At 29.6% G+C, this 20,496-nt stretch overlaps 1 protein-coding gene across 1 annotated transcript in view; it reads right to left on the bottom strand.

The window, feature by feature from the left end:
• Positions 1–238: 238 nt before the first annotated feature.
• The window catches only part of LOC141395363 (ATP-binding cassette sub-family G member 1), a 72,710-nt gene continuing 52,452 nt past the window's right edge, over positions 239–20,496 (bottom strand). The window contains exons 4-11 of the mRNA XM_073971052.1: positions 11,050–11,167; positions 10,766–10,955; positions 10,559–10,704; positions 10,256–10,494; positions 10,059–10,193; positions 9,396–9,995; positions 1,702–1,958; positions 239–1,632 (exon numbers count right to left, since the gene is read on the bottom strand). Coding sequence (XP_073827153.1) covers positions 1,288–1,632; positions 1,702–1,958; positions 9,396–9,995; positions 10,059–10,193; positions 10,256–10,494; positions 10,559–10,704; positions 10,766–10,955; positions 11,050–11,167 — 2,030 coding nt within the window. The 3' untranslated portion in view covers positions 239–1,287. The remainder of the gene's footprint in view (positions 1,633–1,701; positions 1,959–9,395; positions 9,996–10,058; positions 10,194–10,255; positions 10,495–10,558; positions 10,705–10,765; positions 10,956–11,049; positions 11,168–20,496) is intronic.

Here is a 20,496-nt window from a genome sequence, read left to right as displayed (position 1 = left end):
TTATATTTATATTTTATATTATATTATATATTATTTTATATTTATATTTTATATTTTAAATTTTATAATTTAAAATTTATATTTTATGTTTCATCTATTAGTTGTTAACTTTAAATATTTTTGGTACTATAACAATACCTATTGTTTTGGTCAAATTGTTTTCATTTCAAATTGATTTGAAATATGTATGTACATTTAGAAGTATGTAGCATTTGATTGATTCTGGACAAATAATGTAGACTATTTAAATAAGCAATTTATTTAGCAAACAATATACAACTGTAAGAATAATTATAAGTATGAAAAATAATAATAATAATTAACATAATATCTTAATTCGTTCAATTATCGAATAATAATTATAATAATTAATTATCACGCTTTACACATTATTACAGATACAAACATTATTCACAATTTCATTTATTCATCGTTCATATAAAAAGACTTTGACTTGACTTATAGAGTAATACATTCAATATACTAACAATTAAAAAAAAAAAAATAAAATAAACTTTGGTACAAAATTCCATTATATAAAATATATTCCCTATTTTATTAAAACATTTTCGTATTACACAACTTATTTAATTCCATGGAATGCTTTAAAAAAAGAATACAGGGTTCATTAGAATTAACATTTTTAGGAAAAATAAAAAGACAAGGTCATTCGTATGACTATTAGAGGTTATCTTTAAACATATCCATACATTTTGGTACAACCTGTATTATAAACTGAAATTATGGTGTAAAATTAATACATTAGGAAATAACCCTTCAAGGTAAAACAACGATAAGCGCAATGCAAAGCCATGCTCTCTCACAATAACAGCTCCCTAAAGTATGCAACAGAAAATCCCTGATGTAAATGGTAAACAGTTCGTGACGCCTTTTCTTATTCATTAAAGAAATATTTCGCTTGGTACCTTCTTTCTACAAATTTATGTAAATATTACTACATACATACATATCTATGTATATATAAACATGCATAACACATACATATTTACTTTTATTATCCTAAATAAATACTAGGTACAATATATACGATTTGCCTAGAAGGATTTTCCAATGAATAATTTAAATTATTTCTCGAAAATGGTTATAAGAAACTCTTTAGGCTCAGTATGTTTTGTTCGTTATAGCTAATTGTTTTGTAATAAGCGTAGTATTTTTTTCGAAAACCTTGGAAAGGAGTTTCTTACAACCGGTGTTTCAATTTCTCTCTATGACAAATCTTCTCCCGGAAAAATTATCTTATAATACATAATTACAAACATATAATTTCTATCTAAATAAACGCAATCTAAATGACATGATGTAAAAGGCAATTATGCGTAAACCTAAAAATACCGATACTAAAAATATAATGGCCCCTTCATAATTGGCCTCTAACATGTCGACATCTTTTAGCAGGACCTGCGGCCTGGCATAGTGGCAATACATTTCATTACATTCCAAACGTTGCCGATCGTAGCCGAACAGCGACAGCACTGAACCTTCAAAACTATACTTCAAGAAGGAAGTCTTGAATAACCAACGCAAGGCCTGGGGTGCATGTTTTTCTTGTACAAAAAATCCGGAAAATACTAGAAATGGACATATAAAGAATGGACCCAATATGGCTGCTAGCTATAAGGGAAGGAATTAAAAACGGAAGTTAATGAGAATTATTGTCTTTAAAATACAATGCCAACTTACCTTTATACTCAGTGAAGCTCCCACAGCCAATCCAATACTTTGTCCCACCAAAGCGGTTAGAAAGATTATCACACAGAATAATACCACACGAAATATATCACCCGGTTGATCGGTTAACAAATACGTGATGACTATATAGACTGTTGTACACACGATTTGTATTGGAATATCGGCTAGGGTGATGGCCACATAGTAGGCACGCAGCGAATACCAACGATTGAAATGTTCTCGGGATACAATGGGGAATTCCAAGGGAACTAAAAGAAAGAATAGGGGAAATAGATATTATTTTAGAGGTCTCATAGGGAACTTAGACCTTCTGCTATAAAAGTAGATTTTTGGTAGATCTCAAAGTCGATAATGAATGTGGATTTTTTTTATAGGTTTTTAGGAGGTTTCAAAGAGGGATATAAATGTAGATGTTCCGAAAATTTTTAGGGTCTACGTAAAAAAACACAGAACTCGAATTTTTTAAAGAATATTTTTCAGGCTCTTGGATTTTTTAAAGAATATTTTTGAGGCTCGTGAATTCTTTTAAAGAAGATTTTTCAGGCTCCTGGATTTTTTAAAGAATATTTTTGAGGCTCGTGGATTTTTTAAAGAATATTTTTCAGGCTCGTGAATTTTTTAAAGAATATTTTTCAGGCTTGTGAATTTTTTAAAGAATATTTTTGAGGCTCGTGGATTTTTTAAAGAACATTTTTGAGGCTCGTGGATTTTTTAAAGAATATTTTTGAGGCTCGTGGATTTTTTAAAGAATATTTTTGGGCTCGTGAATTTTTTTAAAGAATATTTTTGAGGCTCGTGAATTTTTTAAAGAATATTTTTAAGGCTAGTGAATTTTTCAAAGCATTTTTGAGACTCGTGGATTTTTTAAGAATATTCTTGAGGCTCGTGAATTTTTCAAAGAATATTGTTGAGGCTCAAGGATTTTTTAAGAATATTTTTGAGGCTCATGGATTTTTTAGGAATATTTTTGAGGCTCTTGAGTTTTTCAAAGATTTTTTAATTAATATTTTTGATGCTCGCAAATATTTTCAAAGAATATTTTTGAGGGTCTGGGTACTTTAAAGAATAATTTTGAGGCTCGTGTTTTTCTTTTAAGTATATTTGTAGTCTCGTATATATTTTAAAGAATAATTTTGAGGCTCGTGCATTTTTTAAAGAATATTTTTCAGGCTCGTGGTTTGTTATCGAATATTTTTCAAGCCCGTGGATATTTTAAAGAATATTTTTGAGGTTCGAGAATTTTTCAAAGAATATTTGAATTTGAATGAATTTTTTTATATAACATTTTTTAGGGTCGTGGATGTATTTAAAGAGTTGTTTTGGGGACCGAGGAAAGAATACTTTTGTGAGTCGTGGATATTTAAACAATTTTTTCAGGCTCGTGGATTTTTTAGAGAATATTTTTCAGACTCGTGGATTTTTTAAGAATATTTTTGACGTAGGGGATGGAAGATACAAAGGAACGGTCCTGACCGTTTTTAACATAGCAAAGCCCAGGATTTATCTTGGTCCCTCTTTCATCTCAAGTGGACACTGACCTCCCCGTGGTGTCACCTGGGGAACTGCCTTTAACTCCCGTTAAAGGTAGTACGCTAACATGTGTCGCGGGTTCACTCATAAGAACATTAAAAACTTGGTTTTGTAATCCTCCCCTAGAAAAAACAGCCTACTATGAAAAAACAATAGAAAAGAAAAACAAACCCCTCTAAAATTGACGAACCCCACAAACGTTTTAAGGACCATGATCTGCGAATCTTCACCTGGAATGTTCGCACTCTTTATAGGGAAGGTGCAGTTTACGCATTGGGAGATGTACTTGAAAAGTACAAGGCCGACATTACTGCCATACAGGAAATACGATGGAACGGGAAAGGCGTCATAACAACACCTAAAGGTGACGCACTGTATTATAGCTGCCATGACGTAAAGCATGAATTTGGTTGTGGATTCGTAGTTAGTCGGAGACTAAAACATCTGGTACCCAGCTTCACTCCAGTGAATGAAAGACTTGCTGCAATTCGGATAAAAGCTAAATTCTTCAACATCAGCTTTATTTGCGCTCATGCTCCCACTGAAGACAAGAGCGAACAGACCAAAGATATATTTTACGAGCGCTTAGAAGAAACATATGACCGTTGCCCTGCCCATGACATTAAAATCATTCTAGGCGATTTTTATGCCAAAATTGGAAAGGAGAATATCTTTGGCCCAACAGTCGAGAAATTCAGTCTCCACAGTGAAACATCTGACAATGGTATGAGGCTGATAGATTTTGCAGCTGCAAGAAACATGGTAGTTAGCACTACCAGATTTAATCATCTCGATATTCATAAGGGCACCTGGCTGTCGCCAGATCAAAGAACAAGATTGATCACGTTCTGATAGATGGAAGACATTCATCGAGCGTGTTGGATGTACGATCGTTCCGAGGTGCAAGCATTGATTCGGACCACTACCTTCTTGCAGCAAAGGTACGCACCCGCTTAAACGTAGCAAACAAAGTACGAACAGACACAACACGAAAGTTAGACATCGAGAAGCTGCAATCACAACAGATAACCACAGCATGTTCCACTCAACTAGCCCAATTGCTTAATAAAAGCATTACTCATCCCGTTAACATATCAGCGCAATGCAAAGCATTGCCCACTCCATGCAAACAGCCGCAAAATCCATACTTGGATACCAGAGACCTCCACCAAGGAATCCATGGTGCTGCTACCGAAGAGAAAAAAACGTAGCGCACGAGAGAGGTATCGGGGGAAAAGGTGAGAGGAGAAACGTCTTTTCCGCAGGAAAAAGAGAGAAATGGAAAAGCGGGAGTGTGAACAAATCGAGATGTACAGGAGACAGAATGAAGTCCGAAAATTCTACCAAAGAGTGAAACATCAAACTGATGGCTTTGGAACTGGCACATCCTCCTGTAGAGACCAGCAAGGTAATCTGGTAACGGATACAGATAGTGTTCTAAGGATATGGAAAGAGCATTTTCCAAACTGTTGATATCCAATAGTAGCGAAGTCGACGAATATACCACAGATCCAATCCCAGAATATGGTATTGAAGGTATACCACCCGGCCAAGATGAAGAATAATAAGGCAGCAGGAGCTGATGGCCTACCAGCCGAGCTGTTTAAAACCGGAGGCGACACTCTGATAAGATGTATGCATCAGCTAGTTAGCTCCATCTTGCAGGAAGAACACGTGAACGTCCTGTGTCCCGTCCATAAGAAAGGAGATACGAGTTGATGCTCCAACTATAGGGGCATAAGTCTTCTCCCTATCGCATACATGATAGTGTCAGGGATATTGTGCGAACGACTAAAGCCCATGGTCAACGAAGTAATCGGACCATACCAATGCGGCTTTAGACCTGGCAAGTCCACCATTGACCAGATATTTACCATGCGGCAAATCCTGGAGAAGACCCAAGAGATGCAGATCGACACCTACCCCCTTTTTGTTGATTAAAAATCAGCTTTCGACAGTCCGCTACGTTCAAAGGTATTCTAAGCCATGTCTGAATTTGGTATCCCCCCAAAGCTCATTCGGCTTTGTAAAATGACTCTAACTGACACAAGATCTTCATTTAAAATAGGAAAGAACCTTTCCGAAGAGTTTTGTACCAAAAGAGGTTTCATGCAGGGAGACAGCCTTTCGTGTGATCTGTTCAACATCCTGCTAGAAAAGGTTATACGACAGGCAAACGTCAAAAGAAGTGGCACAATCTACACCAATAGCCACATGTTACTTGCTTATGCTGATGATATAGACATCATGGGACGATCAGTAAAAGAAGTAACAGATACCTTTACGAAGGTTCCTATAATTTTGAGGTAGTAAAAGACTTCGTACACCTCGGCACTGCCGTAAACACAACAAACGACATCAGTTGTGAGATAAAAAGAAGAATTGTATTGGCCAACATATGCTACTTTGGCTTAAGTAAGCTCTTCAAAAACAAAGCCACAACTCGTCAAACAAAAATAACGCACTAATACTACCCGTGCTGATGTATGGTTCCGAAGCCTGGGGACTTGGGCAAGCAGATAAGGCAGTGCTTGGCGTGATTGAGAGAAAAATTCTTCGAAAGATCTACGGACCAACCTGCGTTGACGGTGAATATCGACGTCGTATGAACCACGAGCTGTATCTGCTATACAACGACATCAATGTAGTTAAACGTATCGAGATGCAGCGATTGCGTTGTCTAGGCCATATAATAAGAACGACCGATGATGAACCCGCTAAAAAGGCGTATAAATTCGAGCCACATGTCGGTGCAATTGGCAGGCTAAAGAACAGATGGCACAAACAAGTGGGTGAAGTGATGGCAATGCGCGGTATTCCAGAAAGCGAAGCAATAAACAGAGAGAATTGGAGGTCTATGGAACAAATGTTCTGTAATGGGCCAGCTAAGTAAGTATTTTTGAAGCCCTTGAATTTTCTAAAGATTATTTTTGGGGTTTTTAAGAATATTTTGAGATTTTTTAAGAATATTTTTGGGATTTTTAAAAATATTATGAGAATTTTTAAGAATATTTTTGAGGCTCGCAATTTTTTCTAAGAATATTTTTAAGACTCATGTATTTTTTAAAGAATATTTTTGAGGCTCGTTAATTATACCCTCAGCATTTATGCTAATGAGGGTATATACAATTTCATACGAGCAAAATGTGTCTCATCGAAATAACGGTTTTAGACCCCAAGTATGTTTGGAGGAAATGTGTTTCAGACAATTTGGAGTTGATTTAAACTTGTCCGTCCGTCTGTCTGTCTGGCTGGAGCGCACGATAACTCTCGAACGGATCAACCGATTGGGTCCAAAATTTGGCTTTCGTAATATTTTGCCCAAACTTAGTTTAAGTTCGAAGATGGGTTATATCGGTCCACTCCTTTCGGTACCTCCCCAGCCGATTCGGTCCAAACTTTGGATCTCTAAATATTTTTTCCAAACTTAGTTTACGTTCAAATGTAGGCCCTATCGGTCCAATCCTTGGGGTACCACGCACATAAACGTTCAATAATTTTGTCTGTTCGAAGATCCTTTGGAATTTTTTACCGAAGGTTTTCCTAGTGGCCCTGTTTACAGCGACATTATGTTTTTCGTAGGCAAGTACTGTACAAAAGCACTATCTATCGATATCCCCCGCAAATGTTTGAGTTTTAATCCAATCCATATTTTTGTCGGTTCATACGCCCAATATTTTGGAAACCCCAATAAATACATAAAGGCCTCGACACATAAAAAGCATGGTATTCTTGCTGAAGTCATATCTGATAAAAGACAAAAGACCAAGTTGGTCTTTAGTCATTTACCAGATATGACTTAAGCAAGAATACCATGCTTCTTATGTGTCGAGGCCTTTATGTATTTATTGGGGTTTCCGGCAAAACCGACTGATACTTTTTTTACTTGTTAAAGAATATTTAAGAGGATCGTGAAGTTTTCAAAGGGGTATTATAAGGGTCCTGGATTTTTAAAGAATATTTTAGAGGATCGTGAATTTTTTAAAGAATATTCTGAACTTTTTAAACAATATTTTTGGGATTCGTGGATTTTTTAAAGTATATTTTTGAGAGTTGAGAATTTTTAAAGAATATTTTGTGAGGCTCGTGGATATTTTAAGAATGCTTTTGGAGGCTCGTAGATACTTTAAAGAATATTTTTGAGACTCGTGGAATTTTTAAAGAATATTTTTGAGGACCGTGGATTTTTTAAAGAATATTTTTGGGACTAGTGCATTTTTTAAAGATTATTTTTGGCTCGTGAATTTTTTATAAAAATATTTTTGAGGCTTGTGAATTATTAAAAAATATTTTTGAGGCTCGTGGATTTTTTAAAGAATATTTTTGGGTTTTTTATAATATTTTGAGATTTTTTAAGAATATTTTTGGGATTTTTAATTAATTTTTTCTAAGAATATTTTGAATTCTGATGTATTTTTTAAAGAATATTTTTGAGGCTCCTTAATTTTTTCTATGAATATTGAGCCGCGTGGATATTTTAAAGAATAATTTTGAGGCTCAAAATTTTTTTTAAAAAATATTGGATTTTTTAAATAATATTTTATGAGGCTCATGCATTTTTTTAGGCACGTTAATTTTTCAAATAAGGCCCGTGGATTTTTCATAGAATTGTGTTTGAAGATCACGGATTTTTTAAAGAATATGTTTAAGGCTCGCGAATTTTTCAAAGCATTTTTTGAGGCACGTGGATTTTTTAAGAATATTCTTGAGGCTCATGAATTTTTCAAAGAATATTCCTGAGGCTCGGGGATTTTTTTAAAAATATTATTGAGGGCCATGGATTTTTTAGGAATATTTTTGAGGCTCCTTAATTTTTCAAAGAATATTTCTGGAAAGAATTTTATTGAGGGTCGTGGATTTTTTAATTAATATTTTTGATGCTCGTAAATATTTCAAAGAATATTTTTGTGGGTCTGGATACTTTAAAGAAAAATTTTGAGGGTCGTGTTTTTTTAAAGTATATTTGTAGTCTCGTGTATATTTTAAAGAATATTTTTCTTTCTCCTGGATTCTTTAAATCATATTTTTCAAGCTTTGTGAATTTTTAAAAGGCTCGTGATTTTTTCTAGGAATATTTTTGAGGTTCGGAGATATTTAAAGAATATTTTTGAGGGCCGTGGATTTTTGAAGCACTTGGATTTTTTAAAGTATATTTTTGAGGCCCGTGGATATTTTCAGGCATGTCGCACATTCCGAACGGAATGGTTTCCATTTCGTAATTTCATTCCGATCGTTTTTGTTTTAGCTTCTTCAGATTTCGATCGATTTGGTGAATTTCGAAAATCGTATTATTTAGTATAAATATGGCAACATTAGAGGAATCAAAATAAACAAAACAAAAACATATGATTAGAAAACACTGTGGAAGCGGGAAATGTGAAAATATTTTATTTAAATATATTCTGAACAAATATCATGTTTCAGTTATTTTTGTTTTGTTTTTTATCTTTGCTTTATTTTATCATTCGTAATGCCAGATTTTTTTTTTGTTGTTTTCATGAAAAAATTGTGTGGCAATACTTTGTTAACAATTGGTTTCGCTAATTGACAAATAATGAAAATTTGCGAATTTTTTAAATAAAATGATAACATTTGTGAATTTAAATGTGGTTTTGTTAATAAAACAATATCTTTTAATATTTTTAAGTGTTTTTGGAGTGTTTTAAAGTGACATGTTCCCAAAAAATTACAATTCCACTTGAGAAACAAAAAGTGGTTTCATTCCGAATTTTTTTTTTCGTTTTTCGGTTTCTGAAGAAGCTAAATACGGAATCAATTCCACTTTCGATCGGAATTGGTTTCTGTGACATGCCTGTTTAAAGCATATTTTTGGGGCTTGCGAATTTTTTAAAGTGTATTTGTAAAGCTCGTGGATTTTTTAAAGAATATTTTCAGGCTCGTGGATTTTGTTAAAGAATATTTTTCAGGCTAGTGGGTTTTTTAAGGACTGTTTTTAGTCTCCTGAATTTATTTAAAAATTATTTTTAGGCTCCTGAACCTATAAAAGCCATTTTTAGGGTCCTAAATTTTTAAAAATTATTTTTAGACTCCTGAATTTTTGTGAATTTATAATTTTTACTTTTTAAAGGGTCTCAAAAGCACTATAAAAGTGTGGATTTTTAAAGATTTGGAGGATCTCAACATTGTGTACTTACATTTAACTAAAATCGATGAAAATGCCGAATACATTATAAACATAATCGAATAGAAACAGTAACGGAAATTATTCAACGCATTCTCTGCCTCATTACCAATACCGAAGTAAAGGAATCCAATCAACAGCGCGGTTACCATGTGAATAATGAAACGTATTAGGGTCAGCGACTTGTCACGCCATAATATGAGGAAAGTCCGCAGCAGTAGTATACCCAGCTGACGGTAGAAGGGTGTGGCATAAATATTTTCACTTTTACATAAATTCGGGTGTTGCTGCGACGACGTCGGGCAGCAACCACCATTTTCTGCACTTGACGACGCGTCAAGATCTTTGGTATTTGGTACATTATCACTTAAAAGGCCTCGACTATCTCCTAAGCGTGAAGCCATTTCTTTGATTGGTGTTAGAGGTTTAGTGTTCGATGTCGTTTGTTGGTTGCTACTACTGTTGCGCTGGTAATAGTGATATGGGTGGGTAGAGGCTGATGTGGAATTATTTTTCGGATGATTATTTAACACTCCGTTTGTGGTTACAATGGCAGGTGTGGGCAGGACGGGTGCAGTAACTGGTGTCATTAGACCCGAAGCCATCATTTTATCTAGAAAAATGGAAAATGGACTTGAAAAATTTGGTAATATGATAACATAATCTCAAAACTCACCTATTTTATGCATGGCCTCCAATTGTTTGGCTTTTGCCGCTTTGGTTTGTCTATAGCTTGTATTTCGTCCATTTTCCATTTTGGCTATTAGCTTTTCATTTTGTGGTCCATAATCATCGGTGGCTATTTCCATTACTGAAATATAGAAAAATTAATTATTTTCAATTTTATTGTTTGTCTTCCGTGTTCTGACTTACAATAATCGGCAGGATTATATGACTCGGGGCAATCTAAACCAACATCGGCCAAAAATGGCACCAGATTTTGTGTTCCACCTGAATAGATACAGCTTCCCCCAGCAATGGCATATAAATGATCAAACATCTCAAAGGTCAAGGCACTTGGCTGGTGTATGGTACAGATCACAGTACGTCCCTCCAAGGCCAATTTCTTTAGCAGGGATATACACTGATTGGAGGTAGAACTATCCAAGCCACTGAAAAAGGAAAGCAAAAAAGGTTTTACAACCATAAATTTCATTTTAGGCTAGGGTTGCTTACCTTGTTGGTTCATCCAATATTAAGACAGGTGGGTTATTTACCAATTCCAAGGCAATTGACAAACGTTTCTTCTGGCCACCGGACAGCTGGCCTGTTCTGGTATGACGATTATCATACATACCAATAGCTTCTAAAATCTTTTTCACCTAAAACACACACATTTGTAAATCAATTTGAAAATAAATTAATCATTAAATATTTATTTACCCTCTCTCTCTTTGCACTCTTACTCATGTGGGCGCCAATTTTCAAATTTGCCGAAAAATGCATGGCCTCATTGACCGTCAGATATGGCTGTAGACTAGTATCCTGGGTAATAAATGCAACATTTTGCTTAAAGGCTTTTATGTCACGCAAACTATCGTTGACCAGAACATCACCGCTATAACCAAAGGCTCTGGAGTTTAGAAGAAAAAAAGAAAAGATGCAAAGAAAAATTGTTTTCCATTATGAATTTTTGTTTCATGAACTATAATTTAAGGTTACATTACGTATATCCTGAGATAATATTCAGGCAGGTACTCTTTCCAGCTCCAGATGGTCCAACAATGGCACTTAGTTCGCCAGCCTTGAAAAATCCAGTGATGCCGTGAAGAATGTCTTTGGTTTCTGTAAGAAAAAGAAAATGATTTTGAAATGGATTTTTATAGAATTTTTAGGACGGGTTTTTTTTAATATTTCTTGAAGGTTTGTGGATTTTTAAAGAATATTTATATTTTTGAGGGTCGTGGATTTTTTTAAAGAATATTTTTAAAGCTCGGGAATTTTTTAAACAATATTTTTCAGGCCCGTGGATTTTTTAAAAAATATTGTTGAGGCTCGTGGATTCTTTAAAGAATATTTTTTAAGCTCGTGGATTTTTTAAAGAATATTTTTTTTAGCTCGTGCATTTTTTAAAGAATATTTTTTAAGCTCGTGGATTTTTTAATAAATATTTTTTAAGCTCGTGGATTTTTTAACGAATATTTTTTAAGCTCGTGGATTTTTTAAAGAATAATTTTTAAGCTCGTGGATTTTTTAAAGAATATTTTTTAAGCACGTGGATTTTTTAAAGAATATTTTTTAAGCTCGGGAATTTTTTAAAGAATATTTTTTAAGCTCGTGGATTTTTTAAAGAATAGTTTTTAAGCTCGTAGATTTTTTAAAGAATATTTTTTAAGCTCGTGGATTTTTTAAAGAATATTTTTTAAGCTCGGGAATTTTTTAAAGAATATTTTTTAAGCTCGTGGATTTTTTAAAGAATATTTTTTAAGCTCGTGGATTTTTTAAAGAATATTTTTAAGCTCATGGATTTTTTGAAGAATATTTTTTAAGCTCGTGGATTTTTTAAAGAATATTTTTTAAGCTCGTAGATTTTTTAAAGAATATTTTTCAAGCTCGTGGATTTTTTAAAGAATATTTTTTAAGCTCGTGGATTTTTTAAAGAATATTTTTTAAGCTCGTGGATTTTTTAAAGAATATTTTTTAAGCTGGTGGATTTTTTAAAGAATATTTTTTAAGCTCGTGGATTTTTTAAAGAGTATTTTTTAAGCTCGTGAATTTTTTAAAGAATATTTTTGAGACTCGTGAATTTTTTAAAGAATATTTTTTAAGCTCGTGGATTTTTTAAAGAATATTTTTTAAGCTCGTGGATTTTTTAAAGAATATTTTTTAAGCTCGTGGATTTTTTAAAGAATATTTTTTAAGCTCGTGGATTTTTTAAAGAATATTTTTTATGCTCGTGGATTTTTTAAAGAATATTTTTTAAGCTCGTAGATTTTTTAAAGAATATTTTTCAAGCTCGTGGATTTTTTAAAGAATATTTTTTAAGCTCGTGGATTTTTTAAAAATATTTTTTAAGCTCGTGGATTTTTTAAAAATATTTTTTAAGCTCGTGGATTTTTTAAAGAATATTTTTTAAGCTGGTGGATTTTTTAAAGAATATTTTTTAAGCTCGTGGATTTTTTAAAGAGTATTTTTTAAGCTCGTGAATTTTTTAAAGAATATTTTTGAGACTCGTGAATTTTTTAAAGAATATTTTTTAAGCTCGTGGATTTTTTAAAGAATATTTTTTAAGCTCGTGGATTTTTTAAAGAATATTTTTTAAGCTCGTGGATTTTTTAAAGAATATTTTTTAAGCTCGTGGATTTTTTAAAGAATATTTTTTAAGCTCGTGGATTTTTTAAAGAATAGTTTTTAAGCTCGTGGATTTTTTAAAGAATATTTTTTAAGCTCGTGGATTTTTTAAAGAATATTTTTTAAGCTCGTGGATTTTTTAAAGAATAGTTTTTAAGCTCGTGGATTTTTTAAAGAATATTTTTTAAGCTCGTGGATTTTTTAAAGAAAATTTTTTAAGCTCGTGGATTTTTTAAAGAATATTTTTTAAGCTCGTAGATTTTTTAAAGACTATTTTTTAAGCTCGTGGATTTTTTAAAGAATTCTTTTTAAGCTCGTGGATTTTCAAAGAATTATTTTTTAAGCTCGTGGATTTTTTAAAGAATATTTTTTAAGCTCGTGGATTTTTTAAAGAATATTTTTTAAGCTCGTGGATTTTTTAAAGAATATTTTTTAAGCTCGTGGATTTTTTAAAGAATATGTTTTAAGCTCGTGGATTTTTTAAAGAATATTTTTTAAGCTCGTGGATTTTTTAAAGAATATGTTTTAAGCTCGTGGATTTTTTAAAGAATATTTTTTAAGCTCGTGGATTTTTTAAAGAATATTTTTTAAGCTCGTGGATTTTTTAAAGAATATTTTTTAAGCTCGTGGATTTTTTAAAGAATATTTTTTAAGCTCGTGGATTTTTTAAAGAATATTTTTTAAGCTCGTGGATTTTTTAAAGAATATTTTTTAAGCTCGTGGATTTTTTAAAGAATATTTTTTAAGCTCGTGGATTTTTTAAAGAATATTTTTTAAGCTCGTGGATTTTTTAAAGAATATTTTTTAAGCTCGTGGATTTTTTAAAGAATATTTTTTATGCTCGTGGATTTTTTAAAGAATATTTTTTAAGCTCGTAGATTTTTTAAAGAATATTTTTCAAGCTCGTGGATTTTTTAAAGAATATTTTTTAAGCTCGTGGATTTTTTAAAAATATTTTTTAAGCTCGTGGATTTTTTAAAGAATATTTTTTTAAGCTGGTGGATTTTTTAAAGAATATTTTTTAAGCTCGTGGATTTTTTAAAGAGTATTTTTTAAGCTCGTGAATTTTTTAAAGAATATTTTTGAGACTCGTGAATTTTTTTAAAGAATATTTTTTAAGCTCGTGGATTTTTTAAAGAATATTTTTTAAGCTCGTGGATTTTTTAAAGAATATTTTTTAAGCTCGTGGATTTTTTAAAGAATATTTTTTAAGCTCGTGGATTTTGTAAAGAATATTTTTTAAGCTCGTGGATTTTTTAAAGAATAGTTTTTAAGCTCGTGGATTTTTTAAAGAATATTTTTTAAGCTCGTGGATTTTTTAAAGAATATTTTTTAAACTCGTGGATTTTTTAAAGAATAGTTTTTAAGCTCGTGGATTTTTTAAAGAATATTTTTTAAGCTCGTGGATTTTTTAAAGAAAATTTTTTAAGCTCGTGGATTTTTTAAAGAATATTTTTTAAGCTCGTAGATTTTTTAAAGAATATTTTTTAAGCTCGTGGATTTTTTAAAGAATTCTTTTTAAGCTCGTGGATTTTTCAAAGAATTATTTTTTAAGCTCGTGGATTTTTTAAAGAATATTTTTTAAGCTCGTGGATTTTTTAAAGAATATTTTTTAAGCTGGTGGATTTTTTAAAGAATATTTTTTAAGCTCGTGGATTTTTTAAAGAATATGTTTTAAGCTCGTGGATTTTTTAAAGAATATTTTTTAAGCTCGTGGATTTTTTAAAGAATATGTTTTAAGCTCGTGGATTTTTTAAAGAATATTTTGTAAGCTCGTGGATTTTTTAAAGAATATTTTGTAAGCTCGTGGATTTTTTAAAGAATATTTTTTAAGCTCGTGGATTTTTTAAAGAATATGTTTTAAGCTCGTGGATTTTTTAAAGAATATTTTGTAAGCTCGTGGATTTTTTAAAGAATATTTTGTAAGCTCGTGGATTTTTTAAAGAATATTTTTTAAGCTCGTGGATTTTTTAAAGAATATGTTTTAAGCTCGTGGATTTTTTAAAGAATATGTTTTAAGCTCGTGGATTTTTTAAAGAATATTTTTTAAGCTCGTGGATTTTTTAAAGAATATTTTTTAAGCTCGTGGATTTTTTAAAGAATATTTTTTAAGCTCGTGGATTTTTTAAAGAATATTTTTTAAGCTCGTGGATTTTTTAAAGAATATTTTTTAAGCTCGTGGATTTTTTAAAGAATATTTTTTAAGCTCGTGGATTTTTTAAAGAATATTTTTTAAGCTCGTGGATTTTTTAAAGAATATTTTTTAAGCTCGTGGATTTTTTAAAGAATATTTTTTAAGCTCGTGGATTTTTTAAAGAATATTTTTTAAGCTCGTGGATTTTTTAAAGAATATGTTTTAAGCTCGTGGATTTTTTAAAGAATATTTTTTAAGCTCGTGGATTTTTTAAAGAATATTTTTTAAGCTCGTGGATTTTTTAAAGAATATGTTTTAAGCTCGTGGATTTTTTAAAGAATATTTTTTAAGCTCGTGGATTTTTTAAAGAATATTTTTTAAGCTCGTGGATTTTTTAAAGAATATGTTTTAAGCTCGTGGATTTTTTAAAGAATATTTTTTAAGCTCGTGGATTTTTTAAAGAATATATTTCAGGCTCGTGGATTTTTTAAAGAATATTATTTAAGCTCGTGGATTTTTAAAGAATATTTTTTAAGCTCGTGGATTTTTTAAAGAATATTGTTTAAGCTCGTGAATTTTTAAAGAATATTTTTTAAGCTCGTGGATTTTTTAAAGAATATTTTTTAAGCTCGTGGATTTTTTTAAGAATATTTTTTAAGCTCGTGGATTTTTTAAAGAATATATTTCAAGCTCGTGGATTTTTTAAACAATATTTTTGAGGCTCGTGGATTTTTTAAAGAATATTTTGAGGCTCGTGGATTTTTTAAAGAATATTTTTGAAGCTCGTAAATTTTTTAAAGAATATTTTTGAAGCTCGTAAATTTTTTAAAGAATATTTTTTAAGCTCGTGAATTTTTTAAAGAATATTTTTTAGGCTCGTGGATTTTTTAAAGAATATTTTTTAAGCTCGTGGATTTTTTAAAGAATATTTTTTAAGCTCGTGGATTTTGTAAAGAATATTTTTTAAGCTCGTGGATTTTTTAAAGAATATTTTTTAGGCTCGTGGATTTTTTAAAGAATATTTTTGAGGCTCGTGGATTTTTTAAAGAATATTTTTTTAGCTCGTGGATTTTTTAAACAATATTTTTGAAGCTCGTGGATTTTTTAAAGAATATTTTTGAGGCTCGTGGATTTTTTAAAGAATATTTTTGAGGCTCGTGGATTTTTTAAAGAATATTTTTGAGGCTCGTGGATTTTTTAAAGAATATTTTTGAGGCTCGTGGATTTTTTAAAGAATATTTTTTAAGCTCGTGAATTTTTTAAAGAATATTTTTTAGGCTCGTGCATTTTTTAAAGAATATTTTTAAGCTCGTGGATTTTTTAAAGAATATTTTTTAAGCTCGTGGATTTTTTAAAGAATATTTTTGAAGCTCGTAAATTTTTTAAAGAATATTTTTTAAGCTCGTGGATTTTTTAAAGAATATTTTTTAAGCTCGTGAATTTTTTAAAGAATATTTTTTAAGCTCGTGGATTTTTTAAAGAATATTTTTGAAGCTCGTAAATTTTTTAAAGAATATTTTTTAAGCTCGTGGATTTTTTAAAGAATATTTTTTAAGCTCGTGAATTTTTTAAAGAATATTTTTTAAGCTCGTGGATTTTTTAAAGAATATTTTTTAAGCTCGTGGATTTTTTAAAGAATATTTTTTAAGCTCGTGGATTTTTTAAAGAATATTTTTTAGGCTCGTGGATTTTTTAAAGAATATTTTTGAGGCTCGTGGATTTTTTAAAGAATATTTTTTAAGCTCGTGGATTTTTTAAACAATATTTTTGAAGCTCGTGGATTTTTTAAAGAATATTTTTTAAGCTCGTGGATTTTTTAAACAATATTTTTGAAGCTCGTGGATTTTTTAAAGAATATTTTTGAGGCTCGTGGATTTTTTAAAGAATATTTTTTAAGCTCGTGGATTTTTTAAAGAATATGTTTTAAGCTCGTGGATTTTTTAAAGAATATTTTTTAAGCTCGTGGATTTTTTAAAGAATATTTTTTAAGCTCGTGGATTTTTTAAAGAATATTTTTTAAGCTCGTGGATTTTTTAAAGAATATGTTTTAAGCTCGTGGATTTTTTAAAGAATATTTTTTAAGCTCGTGGATTTTTTAAAGAATATTTTTTAAGCTCGTGGATTTTTTAAAGAATATTTTTTAAGCTCGTGGATTTTTTAAAGAATATTTTTTAAGCTCGTGGATTTTTTAAAGAATATTTTTTAAGCTCGTGGATTTTTTAAAGAATATTTTTTAAGCTCGTGGATTTTTTAAAGAATATATTTCAGGCTCGTGGATTTTTTAAAGAATATTATTTAAGCTCGTGGATTTTTAAAGAATATTTTTTAAGCTCGTGGATTTTTTAAAGAATATTTTTAAGCTCGTGGATTTTTTAAAGAATATTTTTTAAGCTCGTGGATTTTTTTAATAATATTTTTTAAGCTCGTGGATTTTTTAAAGAATATATTTCAAGCTCGTGGATTTTTTAAACAATATTTTTGAGGCTCGTGGATTTTTTAAAGAATATTTTGAGGCTCGTGGATTTTTTAAAGAATATTTTTGAAGCTCGTAAATTTTTTAAAGAATATTTTTTAAGCTCGTGAATTTTTTAAAGAATATTTTTTAAGCTCGTGAATTTTTTAAAGAATATTTTTTAGGCTCGTGGATTTTTTAAAGAATATTTTTTAAGCTCGTGGATTTTTTAAAGAATATTTTTTAAGCTCGTGGATTTTGTAAAGAATATTTTTTAAGCTCGTGGATTTTTTAAAGAATATTTTTTAGGCTCGTGGATTTTTTAAAGAATATTTTTGAGGCTCGTGGATTTTTTAAAGAATATTTTTTTAGCTCGTGGATTTTTTAAACAATATTTTTGAAGCTCGTGGATTTTTTTAAAGAATATTTTTGAGGCTCGTGGATTTTTTAAAGAATATTTTTGAGGCTCGTGGATTTTTTAAAGAATATTTTTGAGGCTCGTGGATTTTTTAAAGAATATTTTTTAAGCTCGTGAATTTTTTAAAGAATATTTTTTAGGCTCGTGCATTTTTTAAAGAATATTTTTAAGCTCGTGGATTTTTTTAAAGAATATTTTTTAAGCTCGTGGATTTTTTAAAGAATATTTTTGAAGCTCGTAAATTTTTTAAAGAATATTTTTTAAGCTCGTGGATTTTTTAAAGAATATTTTTTAAGCTCGTGAATTTTTTAAAGAATATTTTTTAAGCTCGTGGATTTTTTAAAGAATATTTTTGAAGCTCGTAAATTTTTTAAAGAATATTTTTTAAGCTCGTGGATTTTTTAAAGAATATTTTTTAAGCTCGTGAATTTTTTAAAGAATATTTTTTAAGCTCGTGGATTTTTTAAAGAATATTTTTTAAGCTCGTGGATTTTTTAAAGAATATTTTTTAAGCTCGTGGATTTTTTAAACAATATTTTTGAAGCTCGTGGATTTTTTAAAGAATATTTTTGAGGCTCGTGGATTTTTTAAAGAATATTTTTGAGGCTCGTGGATTTTTTAAAGAATATTTTTGAGGCTCGTGGATTTTTTAAAGAATATTTTTGAGGCTCGTGGATTTTTTAAAGAATATTTTTTAAGCTCGTGAATTTTTTAAAGAATATTTTTTAGGCTCGTGCATTTTTTAAAGAATATTTTTAAGCTCGTGGATTTTTTAAAGAATATTTTTTAAGCTCGTGGATTTTTTAAAGAATATTTTTTAGGCTCGTGGATTTTTTAAAGAATATTTTTGAGGCTCGTGGATTTTTTAAAGAATATTTTTGAGACTCGTGGATTTTTTAAAGAATATTTTTGAAGCTCGTGAATTTTTTAAAGAATATTTTTTAAGCTCGTGGATTTTTTAAAGAATATTTTTTAGGCTCGTGGATTTTTTAAAGAATATTTTTTAAGCTCGTGAATTTTTTAAAGAATATTTTTTAAGCTCGTGAATTTTTTAAAGAATATTTTTTAAGCTCGTGAATTTTTTAAAGAATATTTTTTAAGCTCGTGAATTTTTTAAAGAATATTTTTTAGGCTCGTGGATTTTTTAAAGAATATTTTTTAAGCTCGTGGATTTTTTAAAGAATATTTTTTAGGCTCGTGGATTTTTTAAAGAATATTTTTGAGGCTCGTGGATTTTTTAAAGAATATTTTTGAGGCTCGTGGATTTTTTAAAGAATATTTGTGAAGCTCGTGAATTTTTTAAAGAATATTTTTTAAGCTCGTGAATTTTTTAAAGAATATTTTTTAGGCTCGTGGATTTTTTAAAGAATATTTTTGAGGCTCGTGGATTTTTTAAAGAATATTTTTTAGGCTCGTGGATTTTTTAAAGAATATTTTTTAAGCTCGTGGATGTTTTAAAGAATATTTTTTAAGCTCGTGGATTTTTTAAAGAATATTTTTTAAGCTCGTGGATTTTTTAAAGAATATTTTTTAAGCTCGTGGATTTTTTAAAGAATATTTTTTAAGCTCGTGGATTTTTTAAAGAATATTTTTTAAGCTCGTGGATTTTTTAAAGAATATTTTTTAAGCTCGTGGATTTTTTAAAGAATATTTTTTAAGCTCGTGGATTTTTTAAAGAATATTTTTTAAGCTCGTGGATTTTTTAAAGAATATTTTTTAAGCTCGTGGATTTTTTAAAGAATATTTTTTAAGCTCGTGGATTTTTTAAAGAATATTTTTTAAGCTCGTGGATTTTTTAAAGAATATTTTTTAAGCTCGTGGATTTTTTAAAGAATATTTTTTAAGCTCGTGGATTTTTTAAAGAATATTTTTTAAGCTCGTGGATTTTTTAAAGAATATTTTTTAAGCTCGTGGATTTTTTAAAGAATATTTTTTAAGCTCGTGGATTTTTTAAAGAATATTTTTTAAGCTCGTGGATTTTTTAAAGAATATTTTTTAAGCTCGTGGATTTTTTAAAGAATATTTTTTAAGCTCGTGGATTTTTTAAAGAATATTTTTTAAGCTCGTGGATTTTTTAAAGAATATTTTTTAAGCTCGTGGATTTTTTAAAGAATATTTTTTAAGCTCGTGGATTTTTTAAAGAATATTTTTTAAGCTCGTGGATTTTTTAAAGAATATTTTTTAAGCTCGTGGATTTTTTAAAGAATATTTTTTAAGCTCGTGGATTTTTTAAAGAATATTTTTTAAGCTCGTGGATTTTTTAAAGAATATTTTTTAAGCTCGTGGATTTTTTAAAGAATATTTTTTAAGCTCGTGGATTTTTTAAAGAATATTTTTTAAGCTCGTGGATTTTTTAAAGAATATTTTTTAAGCTCGTGGATTTTTTAAAGAATATTTTTTAAGCTCGTGGATTTTTTAAAGAATATTTTTTAAGCTCGTGGATTTTTTAAAGAATATTTTTTAAGCTCGTGGATTTTTTAAAGAATATTTTTTAAGCTCGTGGATTTTTTAAAGAATATTTTTTAAGCTCGTGGATTTTTTAAAGAATATTTTTTAAGCTCGTGGATTTTTTAAAGAATATTTTTTAAGCTCGTGGATTTTTTAAAGAATATTTTTTAAGCTCGTGGATTTTTTAAAGAATATTTTTTAAGCTCGTGGATTTTTTAAAGAATATTTTTTAAGCTCGTGGATTTTTTAAAGAATATTTTTTAAGCTCGTGGATTTTTTAAAGAATATTTTTTAAGCTCGTGGATTTTTTAAAGAATATTTTTTAAGCTCGTGGATTTTTTAAAGAATATTTTTTAAGCTCGTGGATTTTT

This window comes from Musca autumnalis, unplaced genomic scaffold, assembly GCF_047663935.1.
Source record: "Musca autumnalis isolate F117 unplaced genomic scaffold, ASM4766393v1 scaffold_2, whole genome shotgun sequence".
Classification (NCBI taxonomy): domain Eukaryota; kingdom Metazoa; phylum Arthropoda; class Insecta; order Diptera; family Muscidae; genus Musca; species Musca autumnalis.
The sequence above is the reverse complement of the archived record's forward strand: the minus strand, read 5'-3'. Positions and strand labels throughout refer to the sequence as shown.